Raw genomic sequence first — 23,289 nt, forward strand, 5'->3', positions numbered from 1 at the left:
GGTTGCAATAAGCTGAGATTGTACCAGGGAAATCGAGCAAGAGTGACAAAAAAAAAAAAAAAAAAAAAAAAAAAAAAAAAAAAAATCCAACAACAAAAAAAACCCCACCCCTATCATGTCTCTCATCAGACTGAACTCCACCTTTACCTGCCAAAGGGGGCTTCGCTCCTGAGGGAAAAGTTCAAAGTACTTCTGTGCAAGCGGGACAGGAGGAAGGGTCTGTAGGCGCAGCCGTGTCCAGCACTGGAGGAAGCGCACCAAGCTCTCAAAGGTGTACAGGCCCAGCCGGTCATTTCCATAATTGGACAGATGGGTCATAAAGATGCTAATCTGTAAGGGGGTACCTGCATTTCAGATTTGGAGAGCCTACCGACCTCTGAATTAGCCTTGGTGAGTAAAGGTCCCAGCCTGCAAACACCTTGACTCTACAATCTTCTAGCCCTTCCTCTCAGCACCTTACCGGATTAAGCAGCACTGTCAGAAAGAGCTCTCCACCTCGGATGCTCCGGTCTAGTTCACGAGAGCCTCCAGGATACTCATTATAGAAGATTGTGTGAGTGAAGAGGCCACAAGTCTGCCGGGGCAGCACCTGGAGGGAAAAGAAAAAACAGATAAGATTTGAAAGACAGAATGAGAAGTAGATGGAGGACACTGGGATTTAGAGAGGACTCAGTTTGAAGTTCTAGCAATAAAGCTCTTACTGAGGGTGTTAAGATTTTTTCACCTTTCTACCCCTGATTATGTACCCCCATACTTGGACTGGCAGTTGATAGAGAACATAGGTCAATGCATTTTGAAAGCTGTCTAAATGTGAGAGTTTGATTCAGGCTTGTATTGGGAGTCCCTCACCATAATGCCATTGTGAATGAAGCCACGACGGTAGCGGGCAGGGCGGAGATGGGGATACTCCTCAGTGCTGGTCACCTGGATGCCCCACACGGATTTCCAGGCCTCATAGAGCTGCGTGTGGATGGGGTACACGCCCGAGTGGTGGGGGGCCACAGCATACCCCAGATCCGTGGGAATCCCATGCTCCTGGGAATGGCATAGACTCTCACCAGGACCTGGTGAGGTTTGGGGAGTAGAGGGTAAAGAGGGTGGGGAAGCCTCCAAATAAAGAAAGATGCAAAGGATAGGAAAAGGGTAGCCCATTAGGGGATAGTAGAAAAGGAAGCATGGCTGGGAGAAAGTATGGGGAAGAGATCCAAGGGTCTCACCAGAGCAAACTGTTTGTTGAGCCTCATCTGGTCAGCCAGCACGGAGCGATTGTGGAACAGGTGTGGCTGCATGTGACTCCACATGTGGGGGAACCACCAGAACTCTTTGCGGTGCTTCAGCAGCATGTCGTCCCCTGCATCCTCCTCCTCTGTCCCTATGACCACACGCTGACCACTGACCACAGCCAGTCAGCCCCTGTTCCCTTCTTTGTTTTGTATTAACACTGACCACCTTCCATCCCTGGGACAACCCTACTGATCCTTGCCTAAGTAAGACTTTCTATTTGCCCCATTGCCAACTTGCCCTCCAGCCACCCGCGCGAACCTAAGTTCATGCCCACCACTAGCTCCTCACAGCAGTCTGACCCCAAACCTTGACCCTTTTCTCCAACTTGTCTGCCCAGGGAGGTGGACAGTGAAGGGACAGGTCAAGCTATGATATGCCAAAGGAGTAGGGGAATAAGCTCACCAGTATGATAGAACTTGCCCGAGAAGCCCAAGTTGAAGGTGAAGTTGGGGACTAAGGTCCTGAGTTTGTTCTGGGTGGTCAACAGAGCCTGGGAAGAATAACAGGAACGTGAGAAATCAGGAGTGCAGGCTGAACAGGAAATACATGAGAAGTAGCATTCTTCCTGCCTGGAAAAGCAGGGAGTGTACCTATGACAAGCTCAGAATCAAGGAAGGGAGTATGACAGGCCAGAGTGTGAATAGCTTCTAAGAAAAAAATTTAAGTAACAAGACTGACCTCAACATCAGCCACCTTCATGCGGGTCCCTTCCTTGCCCACAAAGATGTCATCGATGTCTACCAAGATGTAGCGGTCGAGGTCCAGGCAGAGGCGCTTGCCAGTGAGGTATGCAACAGCATCAACGAAGATAAGTTTGTGGAGCCAGAAGGAAAGGCCGTGACCAAAGAGCACCCGCTGGATGCCATCATGAAGCCCCAGGTCCTGTACCACAGTGGGAAGCCGGGCCCGACGAAGAACTGGTCCTGGCACCAGGGGCTCAGCTGGCCGAAGGCTGGCAAGAAGCACTGGTTCATATGTACTATGATTGGATTGGAAGATGGTCCAGTCATCACCAGGCAGTGGCCCCGGTTCTAGGCGGCTGGGACGTGTGAGATGCAGTAGCGGGGCAGAAGGATTCACTTGGTAGTCCCGGAGCCCCAAGTTTGAGTGTAAAAAAAGGGGAAAGCCCTTGAGCTGGGCACTCAGTAGGCTGTGCTCGTGGGCTCGGAAAAAGCCAATGATGCCCACACCATACTCCACACAGTACCGGTCTAGCAGTTCTCGACTCCAGGCATCTAGGTTGACATACTTGAGCAGGTTCTCATAAATGACCAAGACATAGCGGCCATGGGTATTATCAGTCAATGTGGGCATGTCCCCTCGGCCAGGTGCCAACTCAGTGCTATAACGAAAACGACTAGATTCCAGGATGGCCACAATTTCCTGCCCCAACTGTGAGTATGCACTCTCCACAAACACAAGGACCACAGGTTCAGTTCGAACTGTCTCTGGAGGCCTGGGGGGCCGAGGTGGAACTGGAGGCCGTGCAGGGCCAGGACCAGCTGCCCCACTGCTGCTGCAGTCTCCCAAGGGCAGGGGCAGGGGTTCCTTGGCCTTAGGGCTGGTGGACACATAGTAAGCCAAGAAGCCCATGGAGCCCAGGCTGAAAGCGATCAGCAGCAGTATGAGGCGGTGCAGTTCCAGCTGCCGAGCTGGGCGTACCACCTTCCACAACTGGAGCATGGCGGGGGGAGGAAGGGAGGGAGGAATGGGGCCCACCTCAGGGGATGGGAGGTAGGAGTTCTATAGGCTAGGACTGTCTTGGAAGGGTAGAAGGATAGGAAAATACGGGACAGGGATTCCCTCAGGGGGAGTTTCCTTAAGAGGTGGAGATGAGTCCCCTTAGTATAGGGTAGGGGAGGCAGAAGGGGAAGCAGGGGGTAACTATACAGAGTCCACTAGTCTCAGGTCACCATGGCCCCCTGGCCCATGGCTTCAGGCTGCAAATCTTGCCAGGCTCTCCCCTTGGCCCTGGCTGAGTGCCTCACATCAAAGGTCAGCAAAGTTCAATCTCTGCCTCCCTACCTGTAAGACAGAGAAATCAGTGGGTTATTCCTCCTTCTGAAACTGTGTCATTAATCAATTTTCCTCCCCATCCCATCTCTCTTACCTCCTGCTTATTGGATAATCTGTTCTCAAGAAAAAAAAAAAGGCTCCTATAGGAGAACCTACAAGCTGAGTCCTATACCTTGGCTTCACAGCTTATTCCCTTTCCCTTTCTTAGAATACCCAAATGAATGTCCAAATTCTTCGCTCTAAGCAAAGCTCAGAGATGGAGCAATATATGCAAATGATAGAAGGGAACAAATCTCCCATCAACAAGAGGCTAAATATCCTAGGAGGCTAAAAACAGGCCTGCTCTGAAAGGAGTTCCTAGCCTATGACTGAGCAGCTGGCCAGCCAGCAACAGCTCTGATCTTTCTGTGAGGAAGGGACGGAAAGCCCCGGAAGTCCTCAAAAGTCCCATGCTCCAACGAAATATCAGATAAGGAACTCATGAGTCTGTTAATCGTCCTCATCAATCAAACCCAATACCACAGCCAACAGCATTAACGAACTTGCAGTCAGGTGGACACTATGGTGGGGGAGTTCAAAAGGAAAGAGCAATCCTCATGATAGGTAATCATTCTACCAGTTTCCAAACCCAGAACTTAGCAACTCCCTTACCCGTTGCTTGTGAAACATTACCTGCCCCTGACCTTCACCTCAACTTTGCCAGTCAGGAGATAAAAATGTAACTCCTGAGCAGGCCACACACTGGGTGCTGAGAAAAGCCAGACAACTGAGTCCACTCTAGTTCTCCTTCCTAACTTAGCCTAAGTGGTTCTGCAACCCTATTCCTAAACAGCTCAGAAGAGTCCCTGAGCTAGCCTGGAGAGACATGAGGTATTGAGTTCCGTTACACAAACAGAACAACTTGAGTAAGGACTGGATGACAGAGAGCAACAGGAGCTTAAATCACATCCAACCAATGACAGAAGGAAAGAGGACAGTGTGATCAGAAAACACAGTTTTAAGGAGGTCTAATTTTGGGGATCTCTTTTATTATTTTTAGATGGAGTCTTGTTCTGTCACCCAGGATACAGTGTGCTAGTATGATCATAGCCTACTGCAGCCTCAAACTCCTGGGCTCAAGTGACCCTCCCACCTCAGCCTCCCATGTAGCTGGGACTACAGCTGTGCACCACCATGCCCTACTAATTTTTAATTTTTTTTAGAGATGGGGGTCTTGTTATGTTGCCCAGGCTGGTCTTGAACTTCTGGGGTCATATAATCCTCCCGCCTCAGCCTCCTGAGTCTGTTCTTTTTCTTAAATCGACTGCTTCTTTAAGTTTTATTGTCACTATCCCCACCTCAGCCTCCTTGTAAGGCTGGCAATCCCTCTCTACCACCTACCCCCAAACACACACATCTCAGGGGTGATAAGGCAGGGCCGAGGTCCTTCAGAATTGACAGAGATGATTTAAAAACAGTTCAGGCCAGGTGTGGTGCCTCACACCTGTAATCCCAGCACTGTGAAAGGCCGAGGCCGGTGGATCACCTAAGGTCAGGAGTTCAAGACCAGCCTGGCCAACATGGTGAAACCCTGTCTCTACTAAAAATACAAAAATTACCCGGGCGTGGTCGTGGGCGCCTGTAGTCCCAGCTACTCAGGAGGCTAAGGCAGGAGAATCACTTGAACCCGGGAGGCGGAGATTGCAGTGAGGTGAGATGGAGCCACTGCACTCCAGCCTGGGTGACAGAGTGAGACTCCGGCTCAGAAAAATAAAAAATAAAAAAACCAAAAAGTCTAGCTTTGGCCTAGGTAAAACGACATGAGAAGAGAGCTGGGGGAGAGGATCAAAATGGTGACGAGAAGGGGTGAATGCTAAGAATTTGATGCAACTTTAGAGAAAACACCGTAGTGAGGAGGTCACTGACGGGAAGTTGATACTCAGGGTGTATCATCCCGTATTTGAGAACTTACAACTTGCCAGCCATTCTTCCAAGAGCTTTACATATATTTAATCTTCACACCAGCCCTAAGAGGTAGGGAAAAGGTACATGCTCCATTATCCCCATTTCACATATGAGTAACTCAGAGAAGCTTAGAAACCTGCCCAGGATCACACAGCTCAGTTGATGGGAGGGCTGGGATTCGACTTCAGGCCTGTCAAGCTCCAGAGCCGCGTTCTTAGCCGCTGCATTTTGGCTTCATACCTGGAAGAAGCAGCAAGGTTTAGGGAAGGGGCGCCGCAGGCCGGGCCAGTGAACGCAGGGTGGGTGTGTGCGGGAGGTCTCTGTGAACGGCGAAGTCAGACGGGAGCCGGGCCCGGGCTAGGGGAGACCGGGACGGCCGGAGCAGCGGCGCGGAGGCTGCGGGCGCCGAGGGGGCCCGAGGCTGGCGGGTGGAGGGGCCCCGCTGAGAGGAGAAGGGGGCACAGGTGGATGCGAAGAGCGCACCGGATGTGGGACACCAAAGGGGAAGGGGCCACGGGCGCGCGGCGGCGACTCTGGGGTGACATCGAAAACAGCCTCTGGGCTGGGAGAGCCTTGCGGGAAGAAGGGAGCCCGCCTGGTCCGGAGTGGAGCGAGGCGGTTCTGAGGGAGGCCGGCGGAAAGGATCCGGGTGGGGGACGCACGCTGGGCCGCCGAGGGGTCGCCCGGGACGACCCTGAGGGTGGCGATGGTGGCAACATCGAGGGGAGTCTGTTGCGGGGTCTGAGCGCGACCGTGGGCGGGGGGTCTCCTCAGGGGCGGCTCACCCGGAGGACTGGGCGGCGTCCCCGCTGTCCCCGGGCTCCGCCGCGTCCCGGGGCTGCCCGGCTTCCCTGCTCTCGGGGCCACGGGCCGCGTCGCGGCTGCTCCGCCATCTCCGAGCGAACGCTCTGCCGCAGCCTGGCCCAACCACCGCTCCCACCGGGGGAGGCGGCGCGCCGCCGCTGGTGGCACCCGCTCGGATCCACCGACTCCAGCCCTAGCAGTCGCGCGACCTGGGTGCCGGGAAACCAAGCGGCCCTCCGCAGTGCCGGGCCGAGCCGCGGCCTCCGAGACGGCGGGCTGGACGCCCCGCCCGCGGAAGCGCACCCCCTCCTCCTCGCGCGATGGCACCGCCGGCCGGGCGTCGGGGACGGCGGCTCCGGAGCAGGGGCGGGCTCAGGCCTGGGCTCATCCACTCAGCCCCGCGGAGGGGGAGCCGGGCCAGCCCACTCGGAGGGGACGAGGCGGAGCGGCCTAGCCGGAGGCGGGGCCAGGGGCGGGGCGAGGCCCTGAACCGGCTCCCAGGGCACTCACCCTCCCTCCCCGCCCCGCCTCGCCTCCGCAGGACCGAGCGCTGGTTGGAGGTTATGAGAAAGTTTTTTTTCTTTCCGAGACGGAATCTCACTCTGTCCCCTGGGCTAGAGTGCAGTAGCGCGACCTCGGCTCACTGCAACCTCCCCCTCCCGGGTTCAAGCGATTCTCCTGCCTCAGCCTTCCAAGTAGCTGGGATTACAGGCGCCCGCTACTATGCCCAGCTAAATTTTTTTGTATTTTTTAGTAGAGAAGGAGTTTCACCATGTTAGCCAGGCTGGTCTCGAACTTCTGACCTCGTGATTCGCCCGCCTTGGCCTCCTAATGCCTGGGATTGCAAGCATGAGGAAGTTTTATTCTCAAAAGGCCCCAGTGGAAGTAGGAAGAGGTAGCTCTCTCCAACCTGGTAACCCAGGCTGCTAAAATCTATGCCTCTGGCCGTAAACCTCCAACAGCAGTAACACAATGGACTGTTTAAAGGTTATTTTATTAAATATCTTCAGTTCAAGGTTTCATTGTAACAAAGCTATGAAGGGTCTACCAACATTCAGAACAAACACTATTTTTAAATTATTTCTATGTTGTCATGCAAAAATTCTGCATCAAATGCCTTCCATTTCTTGTTTAAAAGGTGATTTTTTAATAGTCTATTGTCTACAGATGCTGACATTAGCCCCAGAAGAGGAGTAAGAATGCTAAGAAGTGGAGCTGGAGCAGCCATATGAAGCTATGGGTCTCAATGAATTCTAAGACCATTTGTCTTCAAGCCAGCAAAACGAAACCCTGTGGTGAAGGGATCTGCGTGCTGGCACTGCAGACTGCAGGGCAGGAAAGGGCTAGGGCCCAGGGGCTGGGACATGCATGAGCTGCTCGGAGGAGCCTGGCTAAATCCAAGCACCAGCACCTTTGAGTCTGCTCTCTTCTCAGCTGGCTCCCAAGTAAACCTGTAGCTTTGCCTCTTCTCCCAGCTCTCGTGCCTCCTGAAGGTAGTCCAGGGAACTGGAATCTACCCACCTTTCCCCCAAAAGTGGAGATGTCTGTGCAGATAAATCTGCAGCGTTGTTTTGAGGGAAACCAAGGCCATCACCAATCGCTCCTCCATTATCTTCTTTGCTATCTGCTTAGGGTATAGACCTCTTCCTCCTGGAATGGAACTCCTTGAGCACAGAGAGGGACAATGAAGGTAGAAGCCTTGGCTCTGGACACCTCTTTCGGGTTACATGCGGGGAGGGGTGATGGCCATGCAGATTGTCCAGCAGTAAGTCTATACTTCAGTTGGTCAGTAAAGAGGCCTCTGTAAGGACACCTCTTCTTCTTGCCAGAGCAGTCAGGTCAATCTCAAAGACAGGAAAAGAGATGGACGTGCAGCAAGGAAGAATAAGAAGGGAGGCAGCCTTGAAGAGAGCCTGAATGCATAGAAACGACCACCACCTCTTCTCCCACTGCCTCACTCCTCCCATCCCACAGGGGCACTTGGCAGAGGGCCCAGGCCCAGATGAGGGTCAGCATGGGGACCATTACCGTGAAAAGGCAAGACAAAGATGGTCCAGATCAGCACAGAAACAGAACAGCCAAAGGCGGCACGGGAGCCCTGACCAGGGCCCGGCTCTCTCCTTGCTGAGTTAGAAGAAAACATGAAGCAAAGCAGCAACAAACCCTCCCCCTCCTAACTGCAGGGATAAGGCCTCAATATCAGGGCCCACATGCATTGTGCATCCTATAGAAATGGATGAGTGAGTGCATGTCAGATTAACACGAGGTTTCTCATCAGCTTCATGGTGGGCACACTTCTGCAGCACCAATTCTCTTCCCTTCTACACCAAACGAGACAGTACACATCAACGTCCGGGCCCTTAGTCCTGAGGCCACCACTTCTCAGCTGCCTCCACAGCAGGCTGGGAGCTCTGTGTTCTCTCCCAAGTAGGTCTGATGGTCACGATGTTCTCATCAGCCCCATTCTAGGCGCCTATGCAAGTTCCAAATAAGTCCGTTCCTAGACCTGGGGTAAGCAGGCCACCGCAGGAGCTCCAATCACATCATGGCCCCCAAAGCTCTGTCAGAGTTCTTGCCTGGTCCCCTTGAGTCCATGGGGACCAGAGAGGCCAAGCTCACCTCTTCAAGGCCAGTGGGTCAGCCCGCTGCTCATGCCAGGATAGACCTCATACACACTCCTGCCTTCTTGCCAACCCAAGGGCTGTCGGTGGTTTTAAAACGCATCATGGTACAGATTCCTTTTTTTTTTTTAAACAATCTTTTTTTCTTTTTTTTTTTTTCTTAAATGTAAAAAACACCTCGGTACAGCAGGGACAGACACGAGGGGGGGGGGGGGGGGCTGCATGCAGGGGCGTGCATTGGCTGCTGCCGCTTTTGTAATTGAATTGTTTTAAACCTCAAACAAACAGGACTGCCGCTGTCACTCAGGCCCTCCAGAGCCACTGGCTGCGAAGGTTCGACCTCTGGCTGGAAATCTCCTAATGCCCCTGTCAAACAGGACAGAATGTGGTAACAGAACAGAGGACAATGAGCACACAGATGAGTTCCAGCGACTTTAGCACACTAAACACGTGGCCAAGTAGGCCTGAGAAGGTGGGGAAAGTGGGTGAAGCTAATGCTTAAATACAAAACTGCCTCCCATTTGCTGAGCACTTACTAAGTGCTTTACTTATAGTATCTTACTTAATCCTCACAATGATTAAATGAGGTAGGCACCACTCTCTGCCTCTCTTTGACAGCTAAGGAGACTGAGTTTAGGGAGGGCAAGTAACCTGTCTGAGGTCACCCAATTTGGAGTCACGGAGCCACACCCCAGTCTGTCTGATTTCCGAGCACAACTTATTGCAAGCATTCTACCAGCCTTTGCCAGTCCTCTGGGATGGCCCACACCTCCTCTCCCAGGGCCACCTCCCAGCCTTCTCTTCTTCCTCTGGCCCCACCTGTCCCAGGCCCTCCCAGCCCCTCTCCCCCATCAACCAGGTGCACCTGTGGCTGAGCTCACTGCAGCGGTGCGGCAGGGGCCCCTGAGCAGTGATAGTGGACATTGAGCCACTTGCCATCCCGACGGTGCCAGACCCGGGTCTCTTCTGACTGGCTGGTGCGAGGCCGACCCTGCCCGTCGATGTACTGGGTGAGGCGGATGTAGGCGATGCACGCTGCGTCCTCCCCAATCACGTGGACGTGTGGGTTTAGGATGGTGGTATGGATAGGCTTGCTGTTCTTGGACAGGACTACAGGGCAGGGTGGGGTAGGTAAGAGGACATCAGGCCTGGGCACCTGCATTTTCCTCCCAGCCTGCACTTCCAAGTCTTACCATCTCCTGAGCAACCATTCCCAGAATCTCCAAGTCCCCTCCCCCTCCAAACGCCCTCCAGAGGCCAGGATACCACATTACATTAGTCTCCTTTATCCAAAATGCACAGAAAGATGGGTAACAATGGTAATAGCTGCTGCTCTTTTAATCAGGCATTGTGCTGGGGTTTTACATGCCTGAGCTGTATTTCTTGCTGGATAATATTTTCTTCATTATAAGATGACGAAATAGGTTCAAGGAATAATTTGCTCAAATCACACACCTGAACTCAGGACCATGTGACTCTAACTGAAGCCTACAGATTTCCTATTTTGTTAGGCTGAGTTTAGATTTCAAAAGGCTCGGCTCGCCCCTAGCTAGGGCTGCAGAACAAAATCATGAACTTAAACCATTCAAAATTGATTTGTAATTTTTTTTTTTTTTAAGGCACCAAAGCTGAAATAGAATCACCAAAGCACCAAGCTCAGGATATTCCCAGGATTCTCTGGGGAAAAGGCAAAAGAAGTTGGATTGCCATTATCAGCATATGCTGTGAAAACTGTGTTGCTTTTATTGAGATTCACATTTTAGTTCAATTCAAATGTTAGACAGTGGCTACATGTCACCTTCCTAGAATTAATATAAACTCTGGAATTGCTTCTGGCTAATAGAGTTACTTAGATAACTGAGAGTTTATATATGCAGTTGAGATGTGATAAGGGTGGGAGTCAGCAGAGAAGTTAGTGACTAACTATAACTCAGGGCAGGATAGGGAAGGCCCAGCATAAAGTGGGAAGATATAAAAATAAGGAAGGGGAGGGTCTCACAGAGTAGACAGAAAGATGGGAGGGGGTGATAATTCAGCTTCTTATCCCCTTATCTTCCACGAACTGGCCAGAATGTACACCCCACCCCCCATACAGGACGCCTGCCTTCCTCCATAGTCAGGAAGATTCTAGCCACAACTTCCGATCTCACAAATCACCAAGAGTGCCCTGGTTTGCACATTCTTATCCTGGTTTTAATTTCCTCTATTTTGAAACCTGCAGACACAGAGCTTAGTTCTTACGTGCTGAGATCATCTCAACCTAATCTCAAAGGGTTTCCTTCCAATGCATCTTGGAAAGAGGTGAGGCTTAAAGAAATAAATAAACTTTTTTTTTTTTTTGAGATGGAGTCTCGCTGTGTTGCCCAGGCTGGAGTGCAGTGGCGCAATCTTGGCTCACTGCAAGCTCCGCCTCCCAGGTTCACACCATTCTCCTGCCTCAGCCTCCCAAGTAGCTGGGACTACAGGCGCCACCACCACGCCCGGCTAATTTTTTGTATTTTTAGTAGAGACGGGGTTTCACCATGTTAGCCAGGATGGTCTCGATCTCCTGACCTCGTGATCCGCCAGCCTCAGCCTCCCAAAAGTGCTGCGATTACAGGCGTGAGCCACCGTGCTCGGCAAGAAATAAGTGAACTTGATTGTGGTGACTGGCACTGCCACGAGGCAGTTGCAGAATGAATGGGCACTTGGGGCTCAGAGCAGGGCCTTCAAAGGTGCCTGTTTACAACCATCGGGGCACAAAGGGGCAAGCATACAGAGTAGGAGTGCAGCATGAAGGTCAAATAAGGGAAAAGTGGGCAACTGGGATGAGAAGGTGAGCAGGAGACAGAGGCAAGGGGGTGAAGGGGCAGGCAGGAGTATATCAGCAGCACGAACCCACTCACGATTCTCAAAGTAAAACTTATGGAAATCCATCCCCTCCACGAGGTTACCAAGGGCCTCAGGCTCAAAGGAAGTGAGGCCTGGATCACAAATCTTCCTGCAGGGAGAAAAAAAAAAAAAGCAGCCTATCAGGCTTCTATGGAGCGATTTGTCTTCCTTCCTTATCAGCAGTGTCTATCCAGTAGCAGCAGGCTAGCTGTGGCCATCCCAGACAAGACAGCGAAGATCTTCCAGGCCTGCCTGCTGAGCCACTCAGCCCTGTGCTTTCGGCCCACCACCAGGACACCATGGGTGAGCTCAGGGAATCTACCTGAAAGGGCTCCCAGCTTAGGAGAGGGCTTAACTCAGATACTTTGCCCAAGGTCCAAATTCCCTTTCCCCAGGGTCCTAATTGTTGTCTGGAAGCAGGGAAGGCCTTGGGAGATGACTTAGGTCACACAAAAAAATGAGTCTCTGCTTACGTGTAGGCCTCAAAGTCCCCATTGTTGATGGCTTCAATCAGCTGTTCTGTAATCTTAATGATCTCCTGTTTCCTCACTGTGGGGAAGAAAAATCCATCAATTTACCCACTGGGGTACCTCCCAAGTGACAGAGAGCCTTCCCCAATCCTCAGGAGTCCCCTGTGATCACTTATGACAAAGACATCCCTCTTCTCTGTCTCTAGGGCCGTTGGCAGGAAGAGTGAACCCACCTTCCCTTCCATCTCCCTCTCTGCAGTGTGCAGACACAATGACCACTTCCTCCTGAAGCCCAGCCATTAGTTATGGTTCTTTGGCCTTGGCCTCCCTCTCCATCAACAACCAGGTTGCAGAAAACATGCTTGCCTTTAACAGGTGAGGAGCGTGGTACATCATGAATGCCGTGAGCCCCTCCCCTGTATGAGCAGCCTCTCTCACAAGCATCTCTCAATAAGGCTGCTTCCACCCCCAATTTACTTCTCTCACCTGAAGGGGCTCAGTCAGGTCTCAATCACCACCCCCACTCTTAGCCCTCATTCAGTGGCCAGGATCCAGCCCTGGGCGACAGGCAGCCTGACAGCAGAATCCAGATAGGGCTGGGGTGCCAAAGGACCATCAGAGCCCTAGGATGGATGCTTCCCACTGCTCATCAACTCCACAGGGCTTTTCTGGGAGAAATGATCCCGGAATTGTAAAACCTTGTGACAGCCTGTACCAGAGAGGCTGCTCCATTTACCTCTCAAGGCTTGGGAAAGCTGTACATTTCACACCAGCTCTCATGCCAGGATGTGTTCCTCAGGAAAACCAGACAGGGCTCAGACTGACAGGCAGGCAGAGGTGGTGCCCTCCAGAGCCCTCCTCCCCAACCCATCCCAAGCCAAGGGACAGCTGGTGATGTCCTGCTGGCTTGGGCTTCTCTTATAGGGAATGCCACTATCAGCAGGCGCTGCCGCCAGGGTAAGGGAGAGCGTGGGTTGAGCTTGGGCTCATCTTAACCCAAGCCCTGGGTTGGCCCAGGCCACAACCCTTTCCTCACAGGAGCGAAAGCCTGCAAGACAACTGCAAGCATCAGAACAGCACCACCATGGCCTGGCTGGGCCAGCACAGCCAAGCAGCACAGCTGGGACAGGGCAGCGCAGCCAAAGGCACATCCAGGAGGGAGCCCCACAGCCATCAGCCCTGCTAGGCTGCAGCTCCAGGTGAGCAAGCAGCAGGTTAAGGGAAGCAAGGAGTTCGATCGGCTTCCTAAAGCAGCAGGCAGGTGTGCACCCACAACACACACACCCTCTCCAACCCACCAGACCCATCTGGATGACCTGACTGGGGCCCCACGGGTGAAGAGGGTTGTGCTTAGAAACTCTGCAAGGATAGACGGTGGGAGGAAAGGCAGCAGACACAGGCATCCTCCAGCACAGACGTAACTAGAAATACGAGGATGAGCCCCTGATAACCCAGCGAGGCACCGTATCAAGATTTCCTATTGCCTCGTCTTTTTTCCAATAAGGCTCTGAGGTGCATGCTGTTTTATTTCCACGTCACAGATAAGGAACCTGCAGCTCTGAGAGGTTAAACTTCACACTCTCGAAGGCAGTGTAGCTGGGATTTAAACTCAGATCTGTCTTGCCTCTGACCCCATGCTCTTAATATGTTATGCTGAGACTCAGGAAGCACTACATCCCCAACACAGTTCCCTGCTGTCACGATCTCCCCATCACCCCACTCCCACCCCCACAGACCTGACTTCCGACTCTGCCCTTCTTCCTGGCTCGGCGCTGAGGCAAGGCCCACTGCACATCTTGGGGACTTTCTACTCCCCCCACCCCAGGCCACGTTCTTCCACCCACTCTTCTCGTATTTCTTTGGGCCCCAGACTCAGGGGCCCCTGCCTGGTCTCAACAGCACCTCCAATCGACCCCCGACCCCTAGCAGAGGCCATGCTCCCGGAGCTTACTACCATGGGCAGCTGGGCCGGGCTGACAGCTGTGGTGGGGGTCCCTGAGGGGCTTCAGGACGAGCCAGGGAGACAGAAGCCAGAATGTGCCTCCCTCACACTTACTGGCTGAGGAGCAGAGAGAAGGCTGGGGCTGCATGCCTGCAGAGGGGGCTGTTCTGTCCCGGGAGCTCCGTCCTTCAGGCACCGAGCTGCCATTCCCAGTGCGGAGCGGGGCAGCTAACCAGCCAGGGCAGGGCAGGGCAGGGCAAGGCAGAGCAGCCAAAACAAACAGAATAAGGCAGGTGAGCGAGCAAGCCGGACAGGACCCGAGCCCATGGCGCTGCAGAGCCGGGGCAAGGGGACGCCTCGCCTCGGGCTGCTGTGGACACCGGACCACATCCCACGCCGCCGCCTCTGCCAGAGAGGCCTCCCAGCTGAGGGCACCAGACCTGGGCCATGGCTTCCAGACGAGCCTTACAACAGCCTGTCCAAGGACCCCTGCTCCCGGGGAAGATGTTCCAAGGGGCCAGGCCACAGGGTCCAGAGCCCAGCAGTGATGGCGCCTCTTATGTTGCCAGCAGTGCTGGAATCGAACCGATCTGACCTCACTCAGAGGGGCCTGGAGCTACTATGATTCACTTCCTTGTAGCTTTCTGCTATTTTTTTGGTTCCAAAACGTTTGACACCCCCTGGCCGCCGAGGGCATGCTCTCCCAGCTCCGTCCTACAATGTTCCTCTGTCTTTTCTGAGGGCCTGGCCCAAAGTCACTTATGGAATTCAGGCAAAGGGAGCAATTCCAGGAGGCCCAACCAAAGAGCAGGACAGATTCCCAGGGGTCCGGCCTGCCATGCCCTCCCACCCACCTGGCACTCTAGCCAGGCCCAAGCTTAGGCTAGTGGTCCTACAGGCCCACCAGGACATGACCAAATGTGGCCTCACGGTTGTCAGATTGGTTCCAACTCCATCATTCAGGCCAAGATCTTAGGACTAGAGTGACCAACTCATCCCAGTGTTCCCAGGACTATCTGGGTTTTACATTTATTTATATATGTTCTTTTTTTTTTTTTTTTTTGAGACGGAGTCTCGCTCAGTCCCCCAGGCTGGAGTGCAGTGGCGCGACCTCGGCTCACGGCAAGCTCCGCCTCCCGGGTTCACACCATTCTCCTGCCTCAGCCTCCCAAGCAGCTGGGACTACAGGCGCCTGCTGCCACACCCGGCTAATTTTTTGCATTTTTAGTAGAGACGGGGTTTCACTGTGTTAGCCAGGATGGTCTCGATCTCCTGACCTCGTGATCCGCCCGCCTCGGTCTCCCAAAGTGCTGGGATTATAGGCGTGAGCTACCGCGCCCAGCCTTTTTTTTTTTTTTTTTTGAGACAGAGTCTCATTCTGTCACCCAGGCTGGAGTTCGGTGGTGCGATCTTGGCTCACTGCAACCTCCACCTCCCGGGTTCAAGCATTTTCATGCCTCAGCCTCCCAAGTAGCTGGGATTATAGGACCCTGCCACCATGACCGGCCTTTTTTTTTTTTTTTTTTGGGAAGTTTTGCTCTTGTTGCCTAGGCTGGAATGCAATGGGGCGATCCTAGCTCATTGCACCCTCCACCTCCCAGGTTCAAGCCATTCTCCCACCTCAGCCTCCCAAGTACCTGGGATTACAGGTACCTGCTACCACACCTGGCTAATTTTTTATATTTTTAGTAGAGATGGGGTTTCACCATGTTGGCCAGGCTGGTCTTGAACTCCTGATCTTCAGGTGATCCACCCACCTTGGCCTCCCAAAGTGTTGGGATTATAGGCGGGAGCCACGAGGCCCGGCCTTTTTTTGTAGTTTTAGTAGAGATGGGGTTTCAGCATGTTAGCCAGGCTGGTTTTGAACTCCTGACCTCAAGTGATCTGCTTGCCTCAGCCTCCCAAAGTGCTGGGATTACAGGTATCAGTCACCTCGCCTGGCCTATTTATTTGTTCCTAAAATTTTTTTTTTTTTTTAATAGAGACAAGGTCTTGCTATGTTGCCCAGGCTGGTCTCAAACTCCTGGCCTCAAGCAATCCTCCTGCCCTGGCCCTCCCAAAGTTCTGGGATTACAGGTGTGAGCCAGCACTCCTGGCCCATCGCAGTCTTAACACCAAAAGTTCTGCGTCCGGGGAAAACCAGGATGATTGGTCACTCTATTTATGACTCATGACACTTGTGGGCTACTTTGGCAGGGACTTAGGGTACCCCTGTTCTGGGATGGCACATCATTATCAGCGACAGGAACAGTTCTCTGAGCCCTGGCCCCTGCAGAATCTCTAGCTTAGCTATTTTAGACTTGGGGTCAAAGAAGAGAAGCCTCTTGCCCAGCTCAGCAACACCACACAGGGGCCTCTTATCTTGGCTTGTGGAAAGTAGCTTTTATACCAAGCCCTCTACTAGGGGCATAGGAACCAGCATTCCCAGTTCTGGGGGCAGAAAAGGCAGGTGCCCCATTGGAGCCCAGGTACCTGGGTCACTGCTGGAGTCCTTCCCTCTCCGAGGGCCAGCACCTACCTTTGAGGTCCTCATCTTCTGTGGTGGTGTTGCAGCTCTCTGTGGAGCCCTGTAGGCCAAAAAGAATATGTTTCTATATGCTCCATCCCTTGGAAGCCAGAGGAGCAAAGCAGAACAAAAGCAGAGTTTGTGCTCCTACAAGAGGTGCAAGGAGACCGTGGAAAGTTCTGCTTCCACCCTGGCTGTCTGACTCTTCCCAAATCTCCTCCCTAGTCTTCCCCCACTTGGTAAATGCCCCTAATTAGACCAGTTACTCAGGCTAAAACCTGGAGTCATCCTCAATCCTTTTCCTTCTCTTTTTCCCTTATATTCGGATTGCCCAATCCAAAAATAAAATCTTTTGGTTCTGTCTCCAAAGTAAATCCCATGTCTTACCTCTTCACTTCCAATACACAGCTACAACCTGACTCCAGGCCACCAGCATCTCACACGTGAACCACGATAACAGGTTCATGGTCTCCCTAACTTCCCCTAGAGTTTGTTTTTTTTTTTTGGAAACAGAATTTTGCTCTTGTTGCCCAGGCTGGAGTGCAGTGGCATGATCTTGGCTCATTGCAACCTCCGCCTCCTGGGTTCAAGTGATTCTCCTGTCTCAGCCTCCCGAGTAGCTGGGATTATAGGCGCCTGCCACTATGCCTGGCTAGGTTATTTTTCTTTTTTTTCTTTTCTTGAGACAGAGTCTCACTCTGTCGCCCAAGCTGGAGTGCAGTGGCCGGATCTCAGCTCACTGCAAGCTCCGCCTCGCGGGTTCATGCCATTCTCCTGCCTCAGCCTCCCGAGTAGCTGGGACTACAGGCGCCCGCCACCTCGCCCGGCTAGTTTTTTGTATTTTTTAGTAGAGACAGGGTTTCACCTGGTTAGCCAGGATGGTCTCGATCTCCTGACCTCGTGATCCGCCCATCTTGGCCTCCCAAAGGGCTGGGATTACAGGCTTGAGCCACCGTGCCTGGCTATTTTTGTATTTTTATTAGAGACAGAGTTTCTTCATGTTGGCCAGGCTGGTCTCGAGCTCCTGACCTCCGCTGATCCACCTGCCTCGGCCTTCCAAAGTGCAGGGATTACAGGCGTGAGCCACCGTGCCTGGCCCTCCCTAGAGTTCTTGATCATGACGTGGCCAGAGTGATGTGTTAAAGTGTCAAATAGATTCTATTACTCACTCCAAACAGCTTCTCCTTGCTGCTGGAAGAAAATGCGAACTCCTACAAGGGCTTCTGTAGCAGGCCCTGCTGCTTCTCCAACCTCATCACTCTATCCTACAGTTCTCCCCGTGTCACTTCCCTCTTCCCTCTGCTTGATTACACATGCCACACCTGAGCTTCAGTTCCTTCTGCCTAGGGCACTCAGCCTCAGAGTTGGCCTGGTTGCCTCCTTCCCACCCACCATTCACTTTTTCGCTCAGATACCACCTCCTGAAAGAGGCCTTCTCCTGACTACTTAATTCAAGGCCCTGTTCTCTCTCTCTCTCTACTTTGGTGGGGTTTTTCTGTTTTTCATTTTTTAGATAGAGTCTTGTTCTGTTGCCCAGGCTGAAGTGCAGTGGCACGATTTCAGCTCACTGCAACCTCCGCCTCCGAGGTTCAAGCGATTCTCCTGCCTCAGCCTCCTAGGCAGCTGGGATTACAGGGATGTACCACCATCCCCAACTAATTTTTGTATCTTTAGTAGAGATGGGGTTTTGCCATGTTGGCCAGGCTGGTTTTGAACTCCTGACCTCAAGTGATCCGCCCGCCTTGGCCTCCCAAAGTGCTAGGATTACAGGCATGAGCCACTGCACCTGGCCTTCTCTCTACTTTGTGCCATTTTCTTCAGATTACCTATTGGCATTCGATTTTATCTTATTTATTTCTTTGAGAGACTAAGTCTCACTCTGTAGCCCAGGCTGGAGTGCAGTGGCATGATCTCAGCTCACTGCAACCTCTGCCTCCCAGGCTCAAGTGATTATCGTGCCTCAGCCTCCCAAGTAGCTGGGACTACAGGTATGCACCACCACACCTGCCTACTTTTTTGTATTTTAGTAGAGACGGGGTTTCACCATGTTGCCCAGGGTGGTCTCGAACTCCTGAGCTCAGGCGATCTGCCCACACCTTGGCCTCCCAAAGTGTGAGATTATAGGTGTGAGCCACAGTGTCTGGCCTATTTTATCTGTTTGCTTACTGGTTTTTTATCTGCCTCCCATCCCACCCACCATTTGAACAGGTAATTTGTCTTGTCACCTCTCTAAACCAGAGCCATGGATGGTATCCAGGCTTAACAGATTGGTTCAGGAATGCTGGTGAAAACACCAAGGGCACAAAGGGGACAGGCCATGGAGAATGCTCCAGGGTCTAGAGATGCTCTTGCCTGTTTTTCAGTGAACGTTTACTCTTTTAAACTTCCAACATATGGAGGAAGATTCTATTATTATCATCCCCAATTTGCAGATAAAGGATACTAAGGTGCAGGGCCAGGATTCAGACCAGATCTGTCCGACTGCAAAGCCTGGGCTCCGTAAGGTAGAACGCCCTTCCTCAGAATGGAGCAACTATGGGCACAGGCTACCTTCAGCTGAGCCTCTGCAAACGCCTTGGCCTCAGGGTGCAGCCTGTAGACCCCTGGGACCCAGCCCACCTGTCTCCTGCTGACCTGGAAAGCAGGAGACAGGCTCAGGAGCCACTCACCTTGATCCCATCTGTAGCGTTGTGTACCACAGTGGTTTGTGGCTCCTGTGAGAGAAGATGAAAATTACCCTTCCAACTTGGGAACAGACTATGGCTCTTCCCTGAGGAGCCCCACCTGCACCCCAGGACCCCCACAGACCCTGTGATGACCACTGAGGCCTGCCCACCAGCCATCTCCAGAAGACAAAATGTCCGGCTCAACTGGGGTCCCAGGCAGCTGGGATAGCCCTGGATTTTGGCAGCAGCACTGTGTGGTAAGAAAGAGAGGCCTGGCAGGTGCAGGTGCCCAGGAGGCTGAGACAGCAAGGGCCTCTGTCCCTGATTCCTGTCAGTTCTGAGGGCTTTTTCCACATGGGGTTCCCACGGGGCAGGTACACTGGAGGAGCTGTGGGACTGAGGGCACAGGCCGGGCCCTGCCACAGTGTTCATCACAGGGTGTACACTGGGGAGAAGAATGAGGTCTCCCAGAAAGAGCCAAGACAGGAGTCCCTCTCAGCAAGCTGAGCCCAGAGAGCCGCCCACTGCGCCCGCCTTCTGCCTTCCCTAGTTCCTGGCCCCACACTGCCACATCAGGTGGCACGAGGGTCCGCAGGAAGGAGGGGAGTAGCAGGCACCATCACCCCTCCCTCTTTCCCAGTCACCCCCCTGCTGACTCTCTATTTAGCCACCACTAACAGAGGGAGCTCCAAGAGCACACAGAACCCCTGGAGGAGCCCAGAGAGAACTCAGCTAGCACGAGGCACTCCAGGAGCCTGGAGACCTCAGCACCATCCAGAGGTGGGGACCCCAGCCCTCTTTCCTGTTTCTGGCTTTGCAAAGGAGAGACTGAGGCAGGTTTTACAAGGAGGCCTCCAAGAACTGATGTTCAGGTCCCAAGAAAGCTCCTACCCTCTCCTTTCCTAAGCAACTCACCTTCCCAGCCCCCACAGCAGACCCACTGGGGGTCCTGGGCTGGGCCTGGGAGGTTCAGCTGAGAGCCCTGATCACTCTTCCCCCCACCAGCGAAAGGAGCAGGAGCAGGAGCAGGAGCAGCAGTTCTGCCATGCGGGACGGAGTGCGGCCAGGCGGGACAATGAAGGGGAAGAGGCATACAGGGCGGCACACAAAGCAGTCTGCTCTATGGGGACCAAGAAAGGAACAGGCCCAGGAGGCCAGGGAGGGGGCACAAGAGGAGGAAGAGGGAAGGGGCAGGAGGCAGCCGGGGGCAGAGGCGGAGAAGCTGTAGTCAGGAGGTACCATGGCCGTCTGCAAGGGCGCGGGCTCTTGGGCTGGGCTTACGAGACTGTTTTTGTTGTTGCTCTGTGGCTGAGACAAGAAAACAGATGGTTTAGTTCCTCCAGAGTCCCCAAGGCCACTCAGGTTCAACTCCCAGACCTCCCTTGCCCCCTGGCCTGGCCTGGAGGAGGTAGGCCTGAGGTGGCCTCCATAACGCTGTGCAGATGGGAACAATGGCTGGAGAGATGATCGGAGGAAGTATTTGTGGGACCCAGAGACCTAGCTCTTGGGGCACCCTCAAGGTGGGACCAGCCCAAAGCCTTGTTTTAAAGCATCTCTCCAGAAATCTCTGCTTATGCCAGGTGCCATGTCATTGCACAATCCACACCTGACCCAAAGAAGTTGAAGATCTTCTTCCCACTATACAGGGAAAGGAGGGGGTAATTTATAAGAAAGCAGAACAAAATTCAGAAACTCTGGTCCCCTATCTGTGGGCAGTCTCCTGCTGCCCTTTCAACCCAGCACCTTTATTTCCTTCTTACAACACCAGCTCGAAGCCTGAAACAAAGAGAAAGGAGAAAAGAAAGTATGCCTGGCCTAAGAGATGGTGTCCAGAGGATGGGGGTGGAAGTCCATTTCAGATCAAAATGCGTTCACTGACCTCAGGGAGCAGAGTCAGGGCTGTGCTGTTCACTTTTTTGCCTAACAAATCTTAGGCCTGACTGCCTAGAAGTAAGGGCAGTATTCCGGGGAGGGGCAGGTGAAACCCAGAGGGGCTGTGGCTGTAGTCCCAGAATCTGGCCCCCAGGACAGAGTAGGCCACACACAGGCCAACATTCCCAACGGCACCATGATCACCAGGGATATCTCCTTGCCTTTCAAAACTACATGGTGGTGGCCGGGCGCGCTGGCTCACGCCTGTAATCCCAGCAATTTGGGAGGCCAAGGCGGGTGGATCACCTGAGGTCAGGAGTTCAAGACCAGCCTGGCCAACATGGTGAAACCCCATCTCTACTAAAAATACAAAAATTAGCCAGGCGTGGTGGTGCATGCCTGTAATCCCAGCTACTTGGGAGGCTGAAGCAGGAGAATTGCTTGAACCCGGGAGGCGGAGGCTGCAGTGAGCCAAGATTGCGCCACTGCACTCCAGCCTGGGCGACAGAGCAAGACTCCATCTCAAAAAAACAAAAACAAACAAACAAAAACATTACACAGAGGGGCACAACAAGGGAGGGGCAAGGGGAAGATGGAAGGAAGGAAGGAGGCTCATCTCCAGGGCAGGGAGCCACATCCATGTGATATTCTCTGCCTCTGATAGTTCCCTAACCAGCATACTCAATCTCACTGAGTTCCAGTGGGGTTGGGGGCCACTGAGAAGCAGCCTGATGCCTACAACTTCTTCAATAGGAGGTGGGACAAATGTGTGGCTACCATCCCTGCACAGGGCACAGATGATACATCGACAGCTAGAATGTGCGTCTTCTCTTCTAGGACATACACAGAAAGCATCCTACTTCTTGCCTGGAGGCCTCTTGGACCAGACCTGAAGCTGTCCACTGCCAGCTTGCTATCAATGGCTCAGACATCCCCAAACCCAGGGCTAGGCATGGAACCTCAAGCCAGGCACCAAGTGACTCCCTGAACAAGACTCCATAGACTGCGGCAGGCTAGAGAAAAGGGGTCCCAGGAGTAGTGAGACGGTGCTCTAAACTCACAGGAGCTCTGCTGTCTCCATTCCCACCAAGAAGCAGCAAAGCCCACCTAGCTCAGTGAATGATGCTGACCTGTTTGGGGTTGGTTACCTGTAAATCCCAGCTGAGGCCAAGACCCTCACGGGGGCAAAGACTCCAGGGTGCCCATAAAACCTGCAGAGGGCTGGGATGTCACCCAAGTGGCCCCACCTCTGGTTTTTTGTTTTTTGTTTTGTTTTTTTTTTTTGAGACGGAGTCTTGCTGTCACCCAGGCTGGAGCGCAGTGACGCGATCTTGACTCACTGCAAGCTCTGCCTTCTGGGGTTCACACCATTCTCCTGCCTCCGCCTCCCGAGTAGCTGGGACTACAGGCGCCCGCTACCATGCCCAGCTAATTGTTTGTATTTTTAGTAGAGATGAGGTTCCACCGTGTTAGCCAGGATGGTCTCGATCTCCTGACCTCGTGATCCGCCTGCCTCGGCCTCCCAAAGTGCTGGGATTACAGGCGTGAGCCACCGCGCCTGGCCCCCACCTCTGGTTTTAATGGATGGTTTCATAATGACTCAGGCTGCTGTGTTGCCCTTGGTGCCCAGTGTCCTGAGAGAAAGATGAGTTAGCTGTTCCCCTGAGGGTTGGGTGGGCAGTATGAACCACTGGGCACAGCTGGAGAATGGGATTTGCATGGGGGCAGAGCCAGGAGAGCAGACTCACAAGTGGGAGCCTGCAACCAGCTCCTCTGCCCACCACACAGTTGCCCTCCAGCTGCCAGTCTGTAGGAAGCAGCTGCTCATGCCTGGGAAGCAAGGCCTCTCCTTCTGGGTGACAGCGAGTGAGGGTCTCTCCCTTGCTTGCCCCAGGTCCCTACCAGCTTCACATCCTACTCTGGGCTGCTGGGGGCTGTCCAAACTCCACAGCAGGGGGTGCTATACCACCCCTTCCAATGCCCACTTTTTAGGCCACTGGGTGACCTTGGGCAATGGCCCCCGCCTGGCAGGACAGGCCACACCTGCCCACACAGCACAGACATGCAGTGAGGATGAGTGAGGCACACGCACATGGCAGAACGGGTTTGCGTGGCTGGCAGGCGGGCACAGGCAGCATGGAGTGGGCGATGGGTGGGCAGGCAAGGCTCACCATTAGGTGCACGCTGGAACTCGACTTCCTTTTCTGGACACACCACAGCAAGAGGGAAAGAGAAGGGGAAAGAGGAGGTAAGAAGAGAAGCACAGAGACGCTGCAGGTTAGCGCACCAGCAT

At 53.4% G+C, this 23,289-nt stretch overlaps 2 protein-coding genes across 16 annotated transcripts in view; both read right to left on the bottom strand.

Moving 5' to 3' along the window:
* Positions 1-6,630, bottom strand: part of NDST2 (N-deacetylase and N-sulfotransferase 2) — a 10,286-nt gene extending 3,656 nt beyond the window's left edge. For 2 of the 4 annotated variants that reach the window (XM_023204926.1, XM_023204923.1), the window contains exons 1-8: positions 6,030-6,630; positions 5,252-5,484; positions 1,963-3,309; positions 1,687-1,774; positions 1,218-1,372; positions 850-1,035; positions 461-589; positions 148-330 (exon numbers count right to left, since the gene is read on the bottom strand). In XM_023204926.1, the coding sequence (XP_023060694.1) occupies positions 148-330; positions 461-589; positions 850-1,035; positions 1,218-1,372; positions 1,687-1,774; positions 1,963-2,967 (1,746 nt within the window). In that variant the 5' untranslated portion in view covers positions 2,968-3,309; positions 5,252-5,484; positions 6,030-6,630. The other 2 variants (XM_023204924.1, XM_023204925.1) reach the window with 2 other exon arrangements.
* A 393-nt stretch (positions 6,631-7,023) lies between these two features.
* The window catches only part of CAMK2G (calcium/calmodulin dependent protein kinase II gamma), a 62,590-nt gene continuing 46,324 nt past the window's right edge, over positions 7,024-23,289 (bottom strand). For 3 of the 12 annotated variants that reach the window (XM_023204928.3, XM_031936186.1, XM_023204930.2), the window contains 7 exons: positions 20,364-20,432; positions 19,128-19,172; positions 16,471-16,519; positions 12,014-12,089; positions 11,555-11,649; positions 9,535-9,779; positions 7,024-9,035 (listed from right to left, as the gene is read on the bottom strand). In XM_023204928.3, the coding sequence (XP_023060696.1) occupies positions 9,547-9,779; positions 11,555-11,649; positions 12,014-12,089; positions 16,471-16,519; positions 19,128-19,172; positions 20,364-20,432 (567 nt within the window). In that variant the 3' untranslated portion in view covers positions 7,024-9,035; positions 9,535-9,546. Of the gene's footprint in view, positions 9,036-9,534; positions 9,780-11,546; positions 11,650-12,013; positions 12,090-14,066; positions 14,181-16,470; positions 16,520-19,127; positions 19,173-20,363; positions 20,433-23,289 lie in introns of all 12 variants that reach the window. The other 9 variants (XM_023204931.2, XM_023204935.2, XM_023204934.3 and 6 more) reach the window with 5 other exon arrangements.

Source organism: Piliocolobus tephrosceles, chromosome 9, assembly GCF_002776525.5.
Source record: "Piliocolobus tephrosceles isolate RC106 chromosome 9, ASM277652v3, whole genome shotgun sequence".
Classification (NCBI taxonomy): domain Eukaryota; kingdom Metazoa; phylum Chordata; class Mammalia; order Primates; family Cercopithecidae; genus Piliocolobus; species Piliocolobus tephrosceles.